The sequence below is a fragment of the Podarcis liolepis genome (genome assembly GCF_965112155.1).
Source record: "Podarcis liolepis genome assembly, chromosome: 11".
NCBI lineage: Eukaryota > Metazoa > Chordata > Lepidosauria > Squamata > Lacertidae > Podarcis > Podarcis liolepis.
The window spans coordinates 46,341,812-46,364,671 of NC_139565.1; the positions used below are offsets into that span (position 1 = coordinate 46,341,812).

General features: G+C 45.0%; 2 protein-coding genes across 5 annotated transcripts; one reads left to right on the forward strand and one right to left on the reverse strand.

The window, feature by feature from the left end:
- Positions 1-316: 316 nt before the first annotated feature.
- On the reverse strand, positions 317-10,142 carry RIMOC1 (RAB7A interacting MON1-CCZ1 complex subunit 1; the record flags this gene model as incomplete). The annotated part of the gene is given in 7 exon segments (XM_083466326.1): positions 317-2,399; positions 3,724-3,838; positions 4,548-4,679; positions 5,813-5,959; positions 7,577-7,683; positions 9,813-10,019; positions 10,022-10,142. Coding segments are annotated over 7 exon segments (1,116 nt in total). The 3' UTR covers positions 317-2,112.
- Positions 10,143-11,199: 1,057 nt separating this feature from the next.
- On the forward strand, positions 11,200-21,791 carry LOC310688989 (F-box only protein 4-like). Of its 4 annotated transcripts, none has more exons than XM_083466178.1 (8): positions 11,200-11,809; positions 12,257-16,513; positions 17,562-17,797; positions 18,814-19,034; positions 19,858-19,927; positions 20,406-20,575; positions 20,821-20,999; positions 21,592-21,791. In XM_083466178.1, the coding sequence occupies exons 2-8, from the start codon at positions 16,325-16,327 to the stop codon at positions 21,679-21,681; spliced, it is 1,155 nt and encodes a 384-aa protein (XP_083322304.1). In that variant the 5' UTR covers positions 11,200-11,809; positions 12,257-16,324; the 3' UTR covers positions 21,682-21,791. The 4 variants fall into 4 exon arrangements, with proteins under 4 accessions (XP_083322304.1, XP_083322305.1, XP_083322306.1 ...); XM_083466179.1 differs by having other exon boundaries at positions 11,200-11,783; XM_083466180.1 differs by having other exon boundaries at positions 11,200-11,707.
- Positions 21,792-22,860: the final 1,069 nt, after the last annotated feature.

Here is a 22,860-nt window from a genome sequence, read left to right on the forward strand (position 1 = left end):
CTGTTCCTCAGCCCCACCACCCTATGCAGCTCTCCATCTTTAAAAAGAACCAGCAGACTTGGATTTGAACATTGTTTCATATGATACAGAAGTGGTATCTGACCTAATTATGACTACAAAAATTACAATTGGAAAAAAAAGACCTGGAAAAAGAGCTTCTATTATTTTTGAATAGCTCAAAAAGGTCTTGTCTGTTGTGACAATGGCTAAATTAACCTACTATAGGAGAATGCAAACTGACCCACTAAATTTATGGAGAAAAGAGTGTTCCTGATATACTGGAATAATACGGTAAGTACAATGACAATGTACAACCTTACGTTGTTTTCAGTTTATTGAAATGTTATTAGTTGGGTTTTCTTTTGCAGTGATACATTTTTATTTATACAAACTTAAAAAATAAATAAAAAGCTTCCATTGCACACCAACTTTTTTTTAAAAAAAGCTTAAATGTTGCAAGGAGAGGACAGTGATTTTCAAGGAGGAGCTGTCTGCCCTGCTGTCATTCCCAAATTGTCCCTCCTGTGCCAATTAGGCCCTTTAAAAACCTGATGTAGGATGCAAGCATATATTTATTGTTAGTCCTTCCCTGCAGTATGTAACAGTTCCAAGGTGGGAATTAAACCATGTTAATGAATAAGCATTAAATGGGAAGGTTATTGTTCTCCTCCACCTAATCCACATAGAAGAGGGAAGTATGAACAGGCAGCAAAATGCAAAAAGGGTTGTCAAAGCACAAAACATCACCAGAGCAGCCCAGCAAAGACTGAGCGCATTCAGTGGCCACATGGTGCTGAGTGGCTGGGAGAATGAAATATTTTAGAAAAGGTAGACACTCAGAAACAGAGTACTTTACTGAGACATTGCCGCAGTTTTCACTTCTCTGCTGGGGAGCAGAAATTCAGCAACATCGAAGTAACTCCAGACGTGGTAGCAACCCTAGAACTCCTGCAAACATGGAAATTACATCTAATTTTTATTTTGCATCCTTGTGTGCTGCTTATCTCTGTGCATGGGGTTGATGCCAAACTGGGTTTCCTCCAAAGTCTTAGGTATCTTCAATGGGTAAAATAATAATAATTATTAATAACAGCAATAATAATATATAATGTAACTGCAGCTACTTGGTAATCATTTTTAGTTATTTCTACGCAATTTTGCATGTGTTTTATGTACCAAGCAAAGCTAAATTATATGGATTTTAACTAGAACATATTTCTTTGGTGCTGCTAACACAGCAGTTTGGCTTCACTCCCCGCCCCAGCGCACTCCATTGTCTCTAGACAGATGCCAACAACTTAGGTTTACCTGAAACTCTACCTGGAGACTTATACTCTGTCGGCAACTGGAGCAGCTTCAGAAGGATTACTGTAAAGTAACTTGTACGGCAGTTTCGTAAACTGTACAGAAATTAAGTCAAGATATGCTCTGAAATGTTGTGTATTTGTTTAAAGGCACAAATTACAACTTCAGGTTTGCAAGGAGCTATACAAGGTTGCCCCAGTTTTCTGGGAAGGCACACCATCCGCTTAAATCAGGGACAAGGAACTGCCAGCCTCTCTGCCGACCCCAGCCCACAGCACCTTTCTACCTGGCCTCAGGTGCCTCCACCTAGGCCGCAACCCCCTCCTCTGCAACTCCCCCCATCTCCTCTGCTGCAAGCCAGCCCCCTGCTTCCCAGTCCCTCCCTCATTCTGCTCAGCAAAAGCGATGGCTGCTGGGAGGAGAGTTGGGAAGCTCTAGTTGCCATTCTTTGTGGTCAGGCCTCCAAGCTCCCTGGTGTTTTCTTGACCCTCAATTCTCTCCAGCAGAAGTCGAAGCTGCTGCAAAGAGAATGAGCCAGACAAAACACTGGGAATAGGTAGGGGAAGCATCCTTGGCACCTAACCCAACAAACATTCCTGTCGCTTCAGAACTTCCAAGGCTAACCATGGTTAAGTGAAGATTTGGGGGAAGGGGGAAAAGTAATTTGTGGGGAGAAGAAAAAAAAAAGCAGTGCTCTAACCACCCGTGTCATGTGGTCCCCAACGGATTATTTGCAAGGGAATGTAGCTTCTAAAAGGAAAAATAATGTGTCCCCCCCCCCCCCATTTCTCAGTGGCCTTAAGTCAATTAGGCAGAAAACTGCTTAAAATAGTCCAGTATGAGCTTTGCATTTTTGGTATCCCAGTCATGCAGTCTCAACGGTCCTTCACACACAGTTATGTATTTCAGGAGCACTTTCTCTCCCGTCTCTCGATGGTCCAGAACTTCGCTCTGTGAGCTTCCGGGTTGCTCCCTGCTCGATCCTGCCTCTACGCTTCGACTTCGTTCCTTAACTTCTCTGCAGTACTTCAGTCCCCAGTAGCACATTTCTCCGCAGTACATCATAGCCAGCAGGTGGGTGTCGCTAAATATGCCTGCCAAAGGTAGGGGAGAGAAGCAGCTGAAGGCGAGCAGCGGTTCTGAATAGGTACAACTTCTATCTAATAGCTACATTTTGCAAATGACAAGGCTGCAATTTGTGAGTGACAAACATACAAGAGAAATCCCTAAAATTGCACCTGTTCCTCTTCACAAGTTCTGTAAGGTAAAGGGACCCCTGACCATTAGGTCCAGTCACGGATGACTCTGGGGTTGCGTGCTCATCTCGCTTTACTGGCCGAGGGAGCCGGTGTACAGCTTCCAGGTTATGTGGCCAGCATGACTAAGCTGCTTCTGGTGAACCAGAGCAGTGCACGGAAACGCCGTTTACCTTCCCGCTGGAGCGGTACCTATTTATCTACTTGCACTTTGACGTGCTTTCGAACTGCTAGGTTGGCAGGAGCTGGGACAGAGCAACGGAAGCTCACCCCATTGCGGGGATTCGAACCGCCAACCTTCTGATCGGCAAGCCCTAGGCTCTGTGGTTTAACCCATAGCGCCACCCGCATCCCTACAAGTTCTGTAGTGTGCAGCATAAAGTTTCCAAGATACTGGTCACAGGTGGTTTATTCCAATTGGGATACCAGTGTAGTCCTTGTGGAAAGGGGAGTGTGCAAGCCAGTGGCCCATGCATGGAACAGTAAACCATAGTTTAGCATTGTGCCTGACCTGGGCTCAAGTGTGGGTGTGAGAGGTCCATTGAAAAAAAATCTCACAATTTACTCAAGGGTGATACTTTTTAGACTGTGATAATAAAAACAAAAATAAGCTTATTGTCGCATCAAATGTGTTCTTTTGCTTTCCTGTTAGGTTCATTTAATGTAGAAGATAAGGCAGCTAGTAATATATTCTCAATCAGTTGAGAATGCTTTCTTCCAACTTAACCAACCACCTCCTAAGGTAGGCAAAAAATAATCAAAATTATAGATGGGGCCTATGGAGGGAGAGATAATGGGTGGCTTAAAATAGCTTATATCCAAGATTATCTTTGATTTGTCGTTCTTTTAAACAACTCTTCTAAAAGAAAAGGAGACAAAAAAAGCACCATATGGAATATTTAAAGGTAAAGGTAAAGGGACCCCTGACCATTGGGTCCAGTCGTGGCCAGCTCTGGGGTTGCGGAGCTCATCTCACTTTATTGGCCGAGGGAGCCGGCGTACAGCTTCCGGGTCATGTGGCCAGCATGACTAAGCCGCTTCTGGTGAACTAGAGCAGTGCACGGAAACGCCGTTTACCTTCCCGCCGGAGCGGTACCTATTTATCTACTTGCACTTTGACGTGCTTTCGAACTGCTAGGTTGGCAGGAGATGGAATATTTACCTTCATGTATTAATCTAGCCGTGTCTGTGTCTTGAAACACGAAGTCCTCAACGGGGTGATCAGAACATCTGAACTCAAGCATCTTCACCAAGTACTGGATTCCTTCATTAAGAAACTGAAGGAGAAAATATAAGCACTGCATTTTATGTATTTAGTCTTAAACTTCATTTCCTCCTTCTGAAAGAATGTCCTCCCTCTTCTAGTCACAAAGCTTAAAAAACAGTACTAAATACGACAAACAGGACTCAGTCATGGCATGAGAGCAGTCGGGTGCAAAAGAATCGCTTAATTTACACAACTCCTAAAGAAGGCAAACACAAGCTGTTGTTTTAATACTGAGCCAGGCGACTGGACTTTACAGCTCAGTATTATCTACACTGATTGGAAGTAGCTGTCTGGTGTCTCGGGGCTGGGCAAGACTCCTGTCAATGGCAAAGACTGAACCTGGAGCTTCTGAATGCAAAATACGGGGTCTACCATTGAGGTACAGTCCTTTACCTACAGTCAAACCTTTCAAACCTCTCTTGTATACTAAGGAAAAGAGACAAACATTAAATTGTAAATTAAATCTGGATGAAAATTGGCAGGAAATCCAATCCTAAACATGCTGGGCTTTATTTACCAAGTTTGCACGATGTCAACTAACAGAGCAATCCTAACCCTGGCTGGGCAGCAACAAAGCATGATGGAGTGTTGTAGCCACGACTGTATCTGCAGTCCTGCTGCTCTGCTGGGCAGGACTGAAGGCAAAACCTTGCTCTCTCCGCCGTTGTCTCAAAACAGATGGGTGCCAACAACAACTTTTTCAGCAGAAAGGGATTTACCTTTTTGAACAAATCGGTCTTATTCATCAACCTCTCCTTCCTTCCTTTCACCGTGTGGCAAAACATATAGAGTAAGGCTCCTCTCCTCCAGTAAAGACATTCCAGCAGTTCTACACCAAGCACTGCGAGTGGCTGGAAATGAATAAATAAATCAGATATCCACACTGATTAAGATGCCTAAACCTTGAATAAAAAGGGCAAACATAGCATATTTGGAAATGAGTTGGTGGAATGAGTTTTGAGGTTTTTTTTAAAAATAGTGTTTCATATCTTTTAATGTGAATGTCTCCCAACGGCATGAAACAAATCAGATTTGTACGCTGTAGCCACACTCTGAGGGATTCAGATTCACAAGACACAGGAAACCCAACTGTTTGTAGAACTACATATGTCGAACAGAGCTGACTGGGTGCACAACTAAAACTTCCACACTCAAAGCCTGTCTCAATTTATTTTTCCCCTGTGCTTCCCTCATTGCATTATCTCCATTATATTCAATTACAGGTTACAAACACTTTGGGTTACAGATTCCACTTTTACTGTGGCAAAATAAAACAAAACAGGCAGGCAGGGTCCTATCAGAATGGGTGCAATCCAGTGTATTCTTGCGCAAATCTTACTACAGTGAAACTTACTTCTGCATGAAACATGCATAGGATTTGTGTCACACTGCCTTCCAGTAATCTAGCTAATGAATAGAAATGCACTGAGTTAAAATTATAAGCAACAGGTGCTTATTTTAAATATATAATTTCATTTTCTTTTATTAAAATTCAATTTTAAGGCAACTCAATGGGTGGTATTTAACTTTTACTCAGAGTAGAGCCACTGAAATTCATGAACAAACCAGGTGAGTTTCATTAATTTCAGCAGGAAATTATTCGGAATAAAACTTGGCTAAATAGCACCTAAAAACTTTAAATTAGGTTATGTTGCCTTTATTTAGATGCAGGCCACTGTATGGCACTATCCTCTCACATTTTAGGGAACCCACCACCAACACAAAAAATTCTGGCTTGAGGCCTGACAACAGTGAATTTCCCTAAATAAAAGTTAACACAGTTCAACACAAACATCGGGTGTCAAGTCAGTATTTATTGCTGATAATACCACTGAATGCTATGGGCTGAAAAATTCAAAACAAAGAAACTGAGAATACAATCTGAGCAGAGACACTGAAGGCAACAGGGCTTAGAGGTTGTTTTTGCGTGTTACATGAAATTTAAAGAAATACAGGCGAATGAGACTTAACACTTAGTACTCACTTCTTGAGATGTACCGCTTTCATTGATCAAGATCTCTGGCTCTGAAAGTGTGTTGATTAGTTCCTCAACTTTCTGCAAAGAGGACTCCTCTGGAAAGTCTTCATCGACAAGCTGGTTCTCCTCAAAATATGTGATATCCAGGACGGCCTTTAAAAAGGTGGAAAAATATCAGCACCACAATCTTCAACCTGTTTCGTCCTCCCTAGTTGACCAAGTAAGCTCTGAGTAGTGCTATGTTACTAGTAGGTCACGAAGAGTCGGACACGACTAAATGACTAAACAAAGTACTATGTTAAGGCAACTTTCCAAGAAGGGGATTGAAAGCAAGTCCCTTCTACACTTCCCCTTCTCCCCTGACCAGGCTGCAAGGATTTCTAACCAGAAGTTTACAAACCACAGTGCAAAGGATGGATTTGCTAATGCCAGCGTTGGGCTGGATTCAACCTGTACAAGTATTTTCACTGCTGTATCCTGGAATCCCTTTCCGAAGATCATGATAGCATGTTAGAATATACAAACAAGGGGGAGGGGGACACGCATCACTGATCATTGCAAGACCACATTTACCTTCAACACTTCCAGGTCACCAATACCTTCTCTGTAACCTCAGAACTTGAAAATTAAGCATCCTGTGGTGGATATTAGCATAATAGGTCTGCTATTCTCTGCCTTGACAAATATACTGATGCAATGAATCAGCTCAGCACCTCAGTTTTAAGGCTGTTCTGGAAGGGGTCAACTTCAGTGGTATAAGACATGTTTTACAAGCAGAAGGTTCCAGCTTCAGTCTTTGGCATTTCCAGTTAAAAAGGGATTAGGTTCCAGGTGGTAAGAAAGACCTTGTAATGTTGCTGTCAATCGGAGTGGGCAAAACTTGACTTTATCAATAAAAGCCTGATAATTTCCTATGTGCCTGCTCTACGCTGGCAAGAATTTGTGGTAGCAAGTATTGCTGTGTTTATCAACCACTGTCTTAAGTCATCTCACTTATATCTGGGGCAAGCAGTCTGAGCAAATCTAGTGAAGGTCAGAAGTTATCATGTTATGGTTCTATAACTGTATCAAGTGCTTTTTTTCTTTAAAAAAATGTTTGGGGTACTCTCTTTTTGACTCAGGAAAATCACCATTTTATAGTTCAAATCGGGGAAAATAAATACAGTAAATGGACAAAAGTAAAGAGATTCACAAAATGTTTAGGGGTATGCGCCCCCCCCCCCAGAAAAAAAGCACTGACCGTATCAAGCCCTCTTAATTTCTTTAAAATAAAATTAAAAAATGAAACAGAAACTAGAATACGTAACTGCTCTAGATTTTAAGCCACAGAAAGATCAAGGCTGAAAACTGCATTTAAGCAAATTTAGTAAGTCAATGGAATCACAAAGGTAAGCTCATCTTAATCACCATTAAGCTAGTTTTTTTATTTGTGTCACTGAAATTTTACAACAGCACCTCAGTTTATATATACAAAATAGGGTAAATAAATAAATAAAAATAATATTTCTACCACACCCATAAACTAGTTCATGGACTGCCCTGTCTGTTCCTTTAAATATACAACTCTAAGATGTATTTACAGTGCTATTAATCTTAACCCCATTCCAGTTTAACCACAAAAAAGCATTTATTTCATATTAACTCTTTCACTGGGAAATTCTCTTACTCGCCAGTACGAACCATATTGCTGTTCACATACTATGAATCCTATTGTCCAAGCATGCTTAAAATTGCAGCCTAAAAAGCTGAAAATTCATCACTGCACAGTACCTGCGTATAAAGTTGCAAGAGTTTGGAAAGTGTGCCATTTTCTCCAGGCTGGTTACAAAGGTCCGTCAAGTTTTCCAGAGTAGCAGAAGCTTGCATTAAGAAGGGATCTGTTGATGAAAAGAGACAAAGACCTCATCAAAACACAATCCATATAAGACAGTATTTCCCCCACAAACATCATTGAAATATTACAGTATTCAGAACCTGTAAAACATTAGCGGCTCATGCAAAAGCTTATGCACGACCCAATCCTGCACCACAGGGGTGCAAAAGTTTCCATGCGACCCAGAGTCCCCAATGTGGGGTTCGAAGCAAAAGTCTCATACTGAGCTACAAAGGTGCCACAAAAAACCTGCCTGACTAGTAAAGGTAAAGGGACCCCTGCCCATTAGGTCCAGTTGTGACCAACTCTGGGGTTGCGGCACTCATCTCGCTTTATTGGTCGAGGAAGCCGGCATACAGCTTCTGGGTCATGTGGCCAGTATGACTAAGCCACTTCTGGCAAACCAGAGCAGCGCACAGAAACGCCATTTACCTTCCCGCCGGAGTGGTACCTATTTATCTACTTGCACTTTGACGTGCTTCCAAACTGCTAGGTTGGCAGGAACACGGACCAAGCAATGGGAGCTCACCCCGTCACGGGGATTCGAACCACCGACCTTCTGATCAGCAAGTCCTAGGCTCTGTGGTTTAACCCACAGCGCCACCCACGTCCCTTTCTGCCTGACTAGTACAACAATCCATTAGATTTTTCAACCCTTTCTGGATCCATGACCCCCAAGAAATTAGAAGGGACTCAAGTGTGATACAGAACCCCACCCCCCAAAACCCTTACAACATAATGAATGAGAAACCCTTTACAAATCCAGGAGAAGGCAGCTGCTCTTAGTGGCAGAACACCCCCTTTGCATGCCAAGGTCTCAGGCTCATCCAGGTAGGGCTGGCAAGGTGCCTTCGACTGAATCCATCGGAGAGCCACTGCCAGCCAGTGTTGGCAACAACAAATCATATGCGCCCATAGTGTGGATCAGGCAGTTTCCTACGTCCTTAGGTTTGCAATCCTATGCAGACCTTGACATCTAAGCTGGGGAGAAGGCTTTGCTTCTGGTTGCACCTCCATGGGCATATACAGGGCGGATTTAGGTTTGGTGAGGCCCTAAGCTACTGAAGGTAGCGGGGCCCTTTATATGTCCACCTATCCTTTGTCAACAACAAATTGCCGCTGTTTTTTGTGTTGAATATATGCTATGTGGTAATTTATGGATCTAATAGGTATCTAAAGCCATTTGCACGTTGCCATGCAACCAGTTCAACAAAGGTCCGTATAGTCAAAGCTATGGTTTTCCCAGTAGTGATGTATGGAAGTGAGAGCTGGACCATAAAGAAGGCTGATCGCCGCAGAATGTATGCTTTTGAATTATGGTGCTGGAGGAGACTCTTAAGAGTCCCATGGACTGCAAGAAGATCAAACCTATCCATTCTTAAGGAAATCAGCCCTGAGTGCTCACTGGAAGGCCAGATCCTGAAGCTGAGGATCCAATACTTTGGCCACCTCATGAGAAGAGAAGAATTCCTGGAAAAGACCCTGATGTTGGGAAAGATTGAGGGCACAAGGAGAAGGGGACAACAGAGGACGAGATGGTTGGATAGTGTTCTCGAAGCTACCAGCATGAGTTTGACCGAACTGCGGGAAGCAGTGGAAGACAGGAGTGCCTGGCGTGCTCTGGTCCATGGGGTCACGAAGAGTAGGACACGACTAAACGACTAAACAACAACAATGCAACCAGTCCATGCAGAATGTAAGGCACCCTATATATAGAAATGAGCAAACCAGTGGTATTTTACGGAGCAGGCTAGCAGGTGGGGCCCATTACTTACATCGTAGGAGCCAACACAACACAAAACACTTGCTGTATGTAGGTTTTATTTTTATTTTTTATCTTATATTTTGGAAATGTACATCCATTTTTTTTTTACGGGCCTCCAAGAGAGTGGGGCCCTAAGCTATAGCTTGTTTAGCTTATACGTAAATCCGGCACTGGGCACATACCCCAACAAATGCCGGCGGCGGCGAAAAAAACCCAAGAAATGGGAGGTTTTTAATTAAGAAAAACAAACAAACCCTAAAACCAAGGACTGCCCAATTAAGCTAAAAGGGAGAATGGGAGGTTCAATGCAAACAGGAAGCGCTTCTTCCCCGCAGCGGGTTTTGCAGTTTTAACCACCCCGCTCTTACCCTCGGAGGCTTCTTCGCTTTGGCTCGAGCGCTGCAGCCTTCCTTTGAGCGCCGCAAGCCGCAGCCGCAGCTCGGCAGCGAAACCGGCCCCGGCCATCTGGAACGCGCGGAGCTCGCCTCCCAGGTCCGGGCTGGCAGCTGCTACGCAGACCACGCCTCTTTCTTTCTTTTCCTCGTCACGTGATATGCTCCAGCCCAGAGGAGGGGAGGATCGCGCCGCGGAGGCTTTGTAGCCACGAGAGATAGGAAAAGTATAGAGGGGGGCAACTTGCCTAGATTCCTGGGTTTTAAAACCGCTGAGGCCACTTCCGGGTTTTGGGACACGCACATCCCCAGCCATCGATACTGCAGATCTTGGTTCAGATTTAATTCACAGTGGAGCATTTGTCTCTTTTTCTTTACAAAATCGGTTTGAAAGGTGACCTGACTGTAGGTCTAAAGGACTATAACCGCCTTTTGGGGGGGGGGGTGGGGTGGGGGGAATTGTTGTAAAGTCAGCAGCTCATTTGCACCCATCAGCTCTGGCGCCAGGACAGGGTCTTGTTTGTTTTTTGAGCTTTGAGTTTGGAAGTAAAAACAAACAAACTTGAACGCTCTTTCAAAATGGGGGAATGACGTTCACAGCCTAAATATATAAAATGAGCAGCACTTTATTCCCGCCCACCCCCTTCGGTTTCTCGAAGATGCTTGAGTTCAGTCAGATGTACTCACCACCCCATTGAGGACTTCTTGTTACAGACACAGACAAGGCTAGATTAATGACGATGATAAATATTTCATTTTCTTTCAGAGGAGTTGTTTAGAAGAACCATAAACCAAAGCTATCTTGGATATAAACTAGCTTAAACTAGCTTGGATATAAACTAGCTTAAATTATCTATGCCTCCAAAGGCCCCATCTATAATTTCGATTTATTATTTTTTGCCTACCTTATGCGGTGGTGGTGAAGTAGGAAGCATTCTCGACTGATTAAGAACCCAAATAGGAACAAGTAAAGGACGTATTTCTACCTGTGTCTTACCATCTTCATCTACATTAAATGACCTCACAGGAGAGCAATAGTTGATAGGGCAATAATCATCAAGAGTAAAAACATAACCATTAAAATTTCTAGGGGATTTTATTTGTATTTTGGAATTGGGGGTGGGAACCGTATTTTTATTACACAACGACTTCTCGAACTTCCACGCGGCCGCAATTGCATCGCCCATCGTGCGGATTCTGCAATGCGCGCGCTAACCCAAGACTACGCGGCGCTTGGCCACGAATCTAGAGGCGGAGTCACGGGGGAGGCGGGGCGCGCTCCGCCGTTGCGCAGTATGTCCCAAAGGGGCCACCGTAGGGCAAGGGAAGAGCAGAGCAGCCCCGCCCCGCCTACCCGCCCTCGCGCCGCTTTGAATTGACTTTGAATTCAAAGCCGTGCACGGAACGCTGCCCCTCCCACCGCTCAGCAACCGTCACTTTCCTGTCGGTAGCGGGCGGGGTTTACCCTCGTCGCCCTTTCGGCCGCCCTCTGCCCCGCTCGCCACGTCCTGTCAGGGCGAGGGAATGGAGGCCCGGCGGGGCCTGTCCCAGGCCAGCCCCGGCGCTGAGGGAGACAAAGCTAGGGCGAGCGGGCAAGAGATGTCGCCGCCGCCGCCACCACAGAAGCAGCCACCCCGCCGGCTCCCGCTGCCTCTGCTCTCCTCCTGCTCCGGGTGTCTCATCTGCCGGCGGCAGATTATATTTGCCGGAGGAGACATTCGCGCCGGCTGCAAGGGTGACTGGCGTCCCCATGAACTGCGAGGCTACCGACGGAGGAGATGGGAGGCCCACGGCATTGCCAGCTTTGTCGTCGCCCTGGGTTACGATACCCTAAGAAACCCACTGCCTTCACCCGCGTGTCGGATTTCGAGGCCTGTATCCTGGAAACCAGGGATGCGGGTGGCGCTGTGGGTTAAACCACAGAGCCTAGGACTTGCCAATCAGAAGGTTGGCGGTTCGAATCCCGCGATGGGGTGAGCTCCCTTAGCTCGGTCCCTGCTCCTGCCAACCTAGCAGTTCGAAAGCACGTCAAAGTGCAAGTAGATAAATAGGTACCACTCCGGAGGGAAGGTAAACTGTGTTTCCCAGAAGCAGCTTAGTCATGCTGGCCACATGACCCGGAAGCTGTATGCTGGCTCCGTTGGCCAATAAAGCGAGATGAGCGCCACAACCCCAGAGTCGGCCGCGACTGGACCTAATGGTCAGGGGTCCCTTTTTATCCTGGAAACCAGATGGCTAACTCTCCACGATGATCTGACCTGCCTTTTGCGGGACCCCCTCCTTTTACCTGTTCAGGGAAGTTTTTAATGTGTGACATTTTAATGTATTTTTAATCTTTGTTAGAAGCCGCCCAGAGTGACTGGGGAAACCCAGCCAGATGGGCGGGGTACAAATAATAAATTACTATTATTATTTGCTAGGGTCCCTCTTAGTCCCAGAATAAAGCAGCTGAGAAAGAAGAAGAAATGATGCCACCCCAAGCCGCAGCAGCGATGCCCTGCGTGCCCAAGGCTTGTGAGAGTTGGTTGCCGACAGCAGCCATACAAAACCAAACAACTGGATGCTTTGTCGAATTCTAGAAATCCGCCTGGACACCATTTTTAACACTGAAAAAGAGGATGTGACCTTGGGGGCCAGTCACTGTCTCTCAGCCTTACCTACCTCACAGGGTTGTTGTGGGGATACGATGTGGGAGAGGAGAAGTAGATTTGCTGTCTTAACTCTTTGGAGGAAGAGATGAAGATAGATGGGGTGAATGGGTAGGTAGGTGGATAGGAAGACAGGTAGATTCCCCTTCCCTTTCAAATAACTCAGTGACACTCTCAGGATACAGTCATGGCGACTCATGGGACCCTCAGGATCAGCCAACTCGGCAGCGTATTGTACTAAGTCCCAAAGTGCACTTGGAGCAGCCATGAACTCAGCCAGGTGGCAGTTGACTCCAAAGCCAACTGAAGGCGTTCTGGAATTTCCCTGTCCATGCATGGCCCCCATTGTGAGTTCACCAGCCCAAGGTTCTCCAGAACTCCCATTGGCTGATCTTCTGGAGTAGACAAAGATTTCCTGGGCCCCTAAGGCAGTGGCATAGAGAGCCCTAGTGGCTGGCATCTGCCTGCCACCTCCCCCTCAGCTGGCCTCCAGCAGAAGGGTGCCTGGGAGGGATGCAGCAGCTCAGGTGCCCTGCAGGCCCTGCGCTGACTGCAAAAGCAGCGTGGGGGGCAGCGCCCGAGCCACTGTGTCCCTCCCAGGCGCCCTCCAACTCACAACGGGGCAGGGTGCCTTGATGTACCACACCCCACCCCCGAAGAAAAAAATGCCATGGGCAATGCCCCCCCCCCATTCTAGGCCCCTGGGTAGGTAGGAAGACAAGTAGTTAGTTTCTTTTTACCTTCTAAAGAATTTCATGCTTCCGCCTTCTAGCCCCTGGCTGCACCAGTCCTTCATTTCATTCAGGTAATGGAGGGCAAAAAACCCACAAAAGGCAGGTGGCACAGATGCTACTTAGCACAGCCATTATGATGCCTTCCTCAGAGACACTGCGTGGTTCACAGACCTCAGGATTGTGTGCTGCTGGAGCTGTGTCCCTCCCATGTTGCCTGCAAAGAAGCGTGGGGCTTGCGCCCAAGCTGCTGCATCCCTCCCAGGCACCCTCCTCCCAGAGGGCAGCTGAGGGGGAGGCGGCAGGCGGATGCCAGCCTTGCACTGCTTTTTCAGGCAGCGCAGGACCTGCAAGGCACCCAAGCCACCTGCAGGGCACAGCTAGCCTCAGTGACACTATGGATGGGGCATGCTGGCGAGTCTGGGAATATCCCCCCACCCAGTTTAGGATATTCCACCATTCTTTAGCAGAGTTTCTTTTAGGAATGTTTCTTTTCTTTTAGGAATTTGTTCAATAAAAGTACTGTATATGTCAAACAAAGCTTTAATAATAAAGAAAATTGTAACAGAACATACTGTCTGAGAGAAACTAAAACAGCATCATGAGGCAAGAATGACAGTTGGCCGGTCCATTTGAACTTAACCGAACACCCGAAAGGAGGGGCCGATTCCAGAGCACAACACATAAGCCCTGCCCACCTGATGCCAGACATCCTAATAAATGTCACAAATGTTACAATCTCTTCACTGTGCCTAATTTGAATTAATAAAATTTAGTTTAGCACATAACTTCTCAAAACTTTCTTTCATTTCAATAAAGGCTTTGCTAAAATATCAGCTGTCATTTCCATTGTTGGACGATACTGCATTTCAATAAGCCCATTCTGGCTCAAATCTCTTGTATAACATTTTAGGTCTATGTGCTTAGTACGTGTATTTACCTTCTCTGACTGCACCAATTTCAGACAACCCTGATTGTCTTCCATAACCTTAATGAGCTTAGAATCTGGCATTCTGAGATCCTCTAAATTAAAAAATGGGTAGGCAAACTAAGGCCTGGGGATCGGATCCGGCCCGCGGACGGTCCGGGAATCAGCATGTTTTTACATAGTGGAATATGTCCTTTTATTTAAAATGCATCTCTGGGTTATTTGTGGGGCAAAAGAATTCATTTATTTTCCTCCCAAAAATATAGTCCGGCCCCCCACAGGCTCTGAAGGACAGTGGATCAGTGCCTGCTCTAAGCCATTGTGCTTCTTCACACGTTTCTGAAGCAGAAAAATACTCTGCTGTCATATGATTTCCACACAAACAAATGGGAACAAATGCACAGTAAAACAGTCTAACCTTTGCATAACCTTGGGCCAGCAAATTTGGATGAATGCTCAATAAACAGCTCATCTAGAGGTGACCTTTGTTGCTTTTTCATTCTGCACTGGATTACTTATGCATGAATGTAGCACATGAAATGCAGACATTGTGAGGTGGCTTGAAAGTAACTGCCAAATAAGGTGTTCTGTATACCTGAACGGATACTCAAAGTTATAAGAAACTTAGATGAATGCTATCTTGTGGCACACGTGCAATTTTGATATAATGAAGTGTTTCAGAAGTGAGTTTTAAGTAGATCTTGCAGCAGGTTGAATAGCATCTGCTAATCAGAAAAAGCTCAACACAGAGATGCAGCAAACGTGAATAAATGTAACCAGTCTCAATCAGAGTTGATTAAAATGTTGACATTTGCTGTACCAAAAGATTATATTACATTTTTTAAAGGATTCCACGTCCCACAATGTGCCTACAAAGCCATACTTTTTACTCCAGATTTACTACATGCATGATGTTAGTCCACAGTGTAATCCAATTCTTTAAAAAGCACACAGGAAGTTGCCTTATAAGCAGCTCAGGCTATTTGTCTACTTAGCCTACCACAATCTGCTCAGTGTTACCAGTATCTGCTTAGCCTTCCCCAATCTAGGTTCCTCCAGATGCTACGCACACAGATGTGCTGTCTGAGGCTGATGGGAGTTGTAGTCCCAGGCTGGCCTTCACTTGGGTCCATAAGAAGTTTCACTTTATAGCCCCTCTTTCAAAAGACATGCTGTTGGTTTGCTTTTGGGATTAGAGGTAGACATGCTATTAATTTGAGCTGACCCCCTGACCCCATTTTACAACCAGTGCTAGGAACATTCACATTGCAGAACGCGACATTCTGGTATATCTGCTCTTGCAAATTAAATGAATGAGAATGAATTTCAGCCAGTAAACACAAATCTGACAAACTGAAAGCTGATGCCACAATTTATTGACTAATAGTATTTAAGGTGTTTGGTGTTTTTTTATTGAGGCTGAAGTTTTAAACGTATTATTAGAGAGTAAGGCCATTTGAACATACAAGGGACTTGCACCAAAGTAAACCTTAAGAGGCGCATACCTTATGAGATGGTTGTTAAGTAGGAAGGAAGCATTCTCAACTGATTAAGAAACCATAGAGGAACAATTAAAAGGACGCGTATGTCTAGCTGGGTCTTATCATCTTAAAGGTTATATGATCCTAACAGAAAAGCAAAGGAATATAGTTGATGTGACAATAATCATTAAAAATTATAAATATAATTAAAATTTCTAGAAGGTTTTATGTGTACTGTATTTTGCAGCGGAATGTGGGGGCCATACGTTTATTGCACCACGACTTCTGGAACTTCCACGCGGCCGCGAATGCTTAATCAATCGCGGGGGTTTGGCTTTTGCGATGCTCGCGCTCTAACCCAGGACTAGAATCCGGAGCAGCAGCGCGCAGTTGCCAGCGGGACTGCGGGGGAGGCGTCACGAATGCCTCCCACGCCTCTGGAACAAACCGGAGGTGGAATCCCGGTGAGGCGCGCGGTTTCTTCTTCGCCAGACTTCCCCTTCTTACTTGCGCGCAAGCAGCTTCGCCTTTGCGCGGACGCCGCTTTCCTCCTCCTGATACCCACCTCCTGGTGGGATCCGGGCTCCGACGTCAAGGGGCGCAGGATTCCAGCTGCTGCAGTGCCGGGGGTGCTGAATCGCAGCTAAGTAAGAAGCAGCTAAGTAAGAGACGGGGAGGGTTGCCGGTGCGCCCCGGAGCGATGGCGCAGGGCGGCGGGGAGTGGCAGCGCTTGGAGACGCTCCTGCGAAGCAGCCTCCGCGTCCTGCGTAGCAAGTGTGAGCAGCAGCAGCCGGGGAGGCTCCCGGAGAGCGACAATCGCGCTGGGGAAGAGGAGGAGGAGGAGGAGAAGCAGACGACGACGACGCCCAGCGCCTTGGAGGCCCTGCCGGTAAGCGCGCCGTCGCCCCCGAGCCCGGCTGGCTCATCCCAGCGAGGCGAACGTCCTCCGCTTCCAGCAGTGTTGCAGAAAGTTCTCCGATGGAACTTCCCGTTCGCTCGGCTTCCCATTGGTCCCTTCACGGCCCCGCCCCTTTGACGCCAGGCAGTTGCACTCTTTATTTTATTTTAATATATTGCTGTGCGTCACCTACATTCCAGGGGTTCCAGGCACTTACCCAGGGTCCGTGTTTCCTTTTGGCATAGAGGAACAGTTAAAACTCTGGTGTCTTTATGACATCTAATTTATTAACTCATATATACAACCTGAGCATATGATGGAGGGGTTCACAGCATTAACACCCCAAAAGGGGTCTTGTTTCTCCCATAGCTGCAGCCTTGGATTCCAGCAGAAACCAGGCATGGTTTTTTTTCTTCCAGCTGACAGCTTTTCCCTCTAGGTCACATCACAGCAGAAGGTGCTCTAAGACTCAGACTTTTGTCTTTCTAACTATCTGAGAGCTGGAGGAGGGGCACAGAGCCCCCTCTCCTTTATCTCTTGATGGCTCATCCCCTTTCCTTTTTCCTTCTTAATGGCCCATCACTCAGGCGATTTCCTGGCTTGATGAGCTTTTAACCCTTGCTGGATTCAGGGCACCTAGTTTTAAAACAACAAACCTTGATTAAATTCTAGCACTTGCTGGATCCAAGGATTGAAGAGGTCTAGCACCCACAAACTCATAACACTAAGTTTATTAATTTTTAAGAATACCACCTGCAAAAACTCAACAAGATGCACAAATTGATTGCATGAAAACAAAAATATATATGTGACTCCGTCAGGCTGTTTGGGACAAGGCTCCAGGCCATTGCTGGAGCATCTCATAGAAGCATAGAATGGTAAATTTGGAAGGGACTTCCCAAGGTCATTCATATATATATATATATATATATATATATATATATATATATATATATGAATATGAATGATAGGGGCTATTGTTATGTTTTTATGCTTCCTAAATGATACATTCATAAATATTTAAACTTTTTCCCACCAGATAGATGTGAAGTCATACATTATGTCCTTCCTCACACCCCAAGATCTGAGTAATTTGGGAAGCACCAACCACTACTGGAAGCTAATAATCCAGGATCCCTTGCTATGGCGTTATTTTCTCATCCGCGATCTTCCTTCCTGTCATTCTATTGATTGGGAGTCAGTCCCTGATGCAAACATATTTAATAAATCCTTTTTTGAGCTTCATAATAGTGCCTCAAGTGACTACATGGCTGCGTAAGTATCCTCTAAAATTCCATATAGGTAACGTACATCTTTATAGGCATATGAAGTTTTGTTCTGTATGTCTCCTAATCTTTTTAAACAAAAACGTAACAGATTTAAAATAGCATAAATTGATGAACAGCTATAAACATTCAGTAATACTAAAACCTGATTCTACAATTACTCCTCTTTTTGTAAACATTATATAACACGCGATATAAATAATACACTTGCCACTAATATATCATTAAATTTTATGCCACCCCAGATTTACCTTTGTGTGTTAGCAGATTGCCTTCGACAGTTAGTGTATGCTATCATAGAATCATATTACAGTGGTACCTCGGGTTACAGACGCATCAGGTTACAGACTCTGCTAACCCAGAAATAGTACCTCGGGTTAAGAACTTTGCTTCAGGATGAGAACAGAAATCGCGTGGCGGCAGCGGGAGGCCCCATTAGCTAAAGTGGTGCCTCAGGTTAAGAACAGTTTCAGGTTAAGAACAGACCTCCAGAATGAATTAAGTTCTTAACCCGAGGTACCACTGTACCTCTATTGTTTACAACACTTAAGGGTTCTTTGTTGCTTCCCTCTTGACCATAGATGGCGATGTTTTGATGGCATAAGGAGCCACTCTCAGAGAGTTTGCTATTAGCATATATTCAAAGTGTTGGAGTTTGCTATTAGCATATATTCAAAGTGTTGGTTTTAGGCAATGCTTTTTTTTCCTAGGAAAAATAGGTGCTGGTACTCACCATGAAGTTGTTAACAGTAAGTGTCACAGTAAGTTTGAGTACTTTCAAAGCTAACAAATGTGCAGCTCACTCTTCCTTGGAAAGCTCTGAGCAGCTTCCTTTGGGCTTAACAGCACTGAGCATTTTTTTGGTTATTTGTGAGACCTTTCAGCTCATGCTGAAAAACTTGTCTTACTCCTTTTAAGGTTTTACAATCAGTTTTCATTATTACGGTGTGGTGTTGTTTTTTCTGGGTATACACACACACACACACACATTCTATATACACACAGGTACAAAAAGTGTTGCTCCTGGCGTAAAAGATGTCCAAAACTCAGCCAACCCACTTCTGGATCTGTCACTTCCATGTTACAGTCGCTCATCACACAGACAGAGCCTCACTTTGCAATGTTTGGGCCTGTGTTGGAAGAGCTGGGAAACTCTTTGCTGTACAGAATGGCGGTGTGTCCGGATATTTGGCCGCTGGCTGGTTTTCCTTCTGGACAATTGCATGGTAACATGATTTCTTTATCTTAAGCAAGCAAACAGAAAGGGCAATGGTGAACATTTGAAGCCTCCTTATTCTGAGTGGAACGTTTTCTAACCGAGCTACAGAACATAGTTTAACTGGAGGCAGAGTAGGGCCAGCCCTAAGAGTTTGGAAAGAGAAGAGCTGCCCTGGACACAGAATTGACCTGCACCTCCATGGACAGCTGTGAGTCCAAAATGACTCCCAGGCTGCACACCTGCTCCTTCAGGGGCACAGTTGCCCCATTCAGGACCAGGGAGTCCTCCACACCAGCCTGCCCCCTGTCCCCCAAAAACAGTACTTCTGTCTTGTCAGGATTCAACCTCAATCTGTTAGTTGCCATTTATAATCTTCTAAGAACTTAGAAGGATGTAGGACGCAGGTGGCGCTGTGGTCTAAACCACTGAGCCAAGGCTTGCTGATCGGAAGGTCAGTGGTTCGAATCCCCGCGACCGGGTGAGCTCCCGTTGCTCGGTCCCTGCTCCTGCCAACCTAGCAGTTCGAAAGCATGTCAAAGTGCAAGTAGATAAATAGGTACCGCTCCGGCGGGAAGGTAAACAGTGTTTCCGTGCACTGCTCTGGTTTCGCCAGAAGAGGCTTAGTCATGCTGGCCACATGACCTGGAAAAACTGTCTGTGGACAAAACGTCAACTTCCTCGGCCAGTAAAGCGAGATGAGCGCCGCAACCCCAGAGTCGTCCGCGACTAGACTTAACTGTCAGAGGTCCTTTACCTTTTTAAGAACTTATCAGTTTTAAACAGGCCTCAAATTCTTCACCTTTCTTTTCTTCTTTCTTTGTCTCAAACAGGGATAGAATTAGGAGTCACATATCATTTGAATGGCCAGAAATTCAATATTACACTGTGTACAGAAACCATGTAAGTGTTATCTGAGGTTTTGCTTTTTTCTTGCTTGCTTCCCCACCCCTTCAAGTAACAGTATTCCAACAGTGATAGGATTGTCCCAAAATAAAAAAATTCTAGATCTCCATCATCATAGAAATCCATATGTGAATTTTCTAATAGTAATAGGATTGTCTGAAGAGGAGAGCAAGCCCGTTTCAAGAAGTGCTCATTCTGTGCACGTTTCTTTCAAGGAAACCTTTGGCCACAGTCTGAGACATGGCCTCATTAGCTCAGTTCACTCAGGAATTGGGGGACTTAGATTACTAGGAGCCAGAGTAGACCTGTGAATTGTTCATTTGCTTGAACTGCCTGGCCTAGATGTGTACAAAAGACCACACTGTTCTTTCTTAAGGCACTAGTCCTCAACATCTTCAGTTCTGCATAGTTTCTCCCTTCCTTACTGCACAGTATCTGAAAAAAACAACAACTGGTTTCTCTCCTCTCTTTCCAGTGAGGAAAGTCTCAGAGAAAAGGAAGAGAACACCAGTCCCGTCAACAAAGTGTTCTCTGCGGAGTCCAGTGTTGATGGGAAAATGCATTACAGTCTGAACAAACATTTAAAAAACGTGTGCAGACTAATGGATGGGTTCATCTATCTTGCATATGCTGACACTCATGAAGGTAAGGACCTTTGCGCCATATGGGTCAAAAAGGAATAATTATGTGGCTATACAACCCGGTAGGGTCTAAGAATGGGGGATCTGTTGTAATTTCTATTGTTTGCTGTGTGCACGTGCTTTATACCAACAAAAACCTTTTAAAAATTAAAATAAATATAAGGGCTTCTGAATGATGCCAACATAGCTTTTAGGGTACAGCTGGCAGAGGGTGGCAAATCCTTTATCTCCCTCACTCTCTTTTTGCAGGACACAACCGTCAACTTGAATTTGACTGGCTGGCAGCGATGCTTGACCCAGTCCTTGGCCGTACAGATAGGCCTCTGCTTGTCCTGTCCTGCGTTTCCTGTGCTGAGATCGAAAGAATTCCTTGTGTTTACATGGCGCATCAGCTGCAGCTGAACCTGCTTGGCCCGCGGCCATGGATGGTAGCATTTTCATTTGTTTCATTTGTTTAAGTATCTGGGATCATGAAACCGATTGACAACAGGCTCTAGAAGCACCATTCCACATCGTGTAATTGAGGCTGCCATCCTATTCTCAGTTATATGGGAGTAATGCCTGTTAAACCAAAGGGACTGCCTTCTGAATATACATGCATAGAATTTCACTGTAGGTTACAGAACTGGCCTATACCTTTGATGCCTTTTTCTTTTTTTAAGGGTTGGTCAAATTCATTGAGATGGTGTCTATAGCAGCCCACAGGCCAGATTCGGCCCACAAGGCCATTTTCCCTACACTGTGCTCACTTGCCCTCACCTGACGCCATCAGGAACAGATAGAGATGCGGCTACTAGCATGCAGTTGGGAGCCGTAAGGTGCACCACCATTGCCAAGAGAAAGCAGGCCTCCAACACTTACTAAATCAGCAGTGTGAACCCCTTCATCCCACAGGAAATTCGCTCATAGAGGCAATGCCTGCCGAAAACAGGCCTTCATCTCTTTCCCAATCAAGCCGAAGCCTCAAGTGCTTTTATTTTGTGAAAGATACTAACATTTGCTTATTCCTGCATTTCACAGGTTCAGGACACTGAAACTTCCACCTTGGATGGACTGGTAGATGGAATTCAGTGGCTACTGGAACAAATCAAATGTAAAAATGCCCAGTAACCAGGCTTGTTTACATTCATTCACATATACATTACTGCATGCCCACTTGTGACAAGGAGAATGTCACTATGTCCTTGGGTATGAATGGGTGGATAAATTTCTCCCTGGCACACGTGTGTCCGCAGTTTCTTCCACTGATGTTTGTCTACTCTGATAAGTTACCACTTGGTAAATGAGTGCTCAGACCTAAAACTCAGGCATAACAATCCCCCACTACAACAACTCTATCGAATTGGGATTCAACTTCACTTTACTGGCCCCCATACAGTCCACCATGGCTTCCAGGTCCAACACCTTCGCAGGCGGAAAAGCACACCCAGTTCAGATGGAATGGAAAAACAGAGCCGTGTGTCATCAACATACTGATAATATACTAATAATATTTTTTTGTCGAGTTACAGCTCGGCATCCAAAGAAAAATCAGTCTCACACCAAGATAGGTTCCGAATTATGGCTGCTCCTAGGGAAATATGGCAGCTCCTAGGGCTAATGCAGCACAGCTTTTATTGTGTGAAATGTGTGAAATAGAAAGGATACAAAAAATACAAGTCAAGCAATTTGTTCTAGCCAGCAGATAAAGACCTTGGTACTAGACCATGCGAGCGATCAGGCCATGCTACGTTAGCCAATCATATGGGACAGCACGAGCTGTTCACGCGCTATTCATGCTCCAAGGATGCTTCTAGCTATGAGATCACCCTGTAACAATAAGAACTTTGCTCATGCTCTCATGTACAAACAATCATTTTCCCACATGTCCTCTTTTCTTGTTTATATTGTTAGAGGAAAAAAGAGGGACCATTAGTCCAAATCGTACACTTCATTGCCTAAGCGTCTACACCTTGCAACATAAATTCCTCTTGTAACCCCTGTGGTGGGCCGTGGTCGGTACCACCATGCAGTGCATTGGGAAATCAAAGAGGGTATGCATTGAATGCAACAACATACCATAATAAAGCCAACAATACATGCAATTACAATCAATAATATTTTTCTTAACCATACTCCATTGGGTAACCAAGAAGACAACCACTCCCATGGATCAAAACCTTCAGGTGGATTCAAAGGATTATGGGCTATCATTTGTTCCATATGATCAATAGTAGCAGAGATATTGGTTGATTGATCAGTTATATACATGCAGCAATGAGAATGAATTAAGGCACAAATTCCACCTTT

Bases quoted from the DNA above. Each gene is read 5' to 3' on its own strand.
- LOC310688989 (XM_083466178.1), top strand. From the start codon at position 16,325: ATGGCGCAGGGCGGCGGGGAGTGGCAGCGCTTGGAGACGCTCCTGCGA. The intron at 19,035-19,857 runs GTAACATGATTT...TGTCTCAAACAG, and splicing joins TCCTTCTGGACAATTGCATG to GGATAGAATTAGGAGTCACA. The intron at 21,000-21,591 runs GTAGCATTTTCA...TGCATTTCACAG, and splicing joins TTGGCCCGCGGCCATGGATG to GTTCAGGACACTGAAACTTC.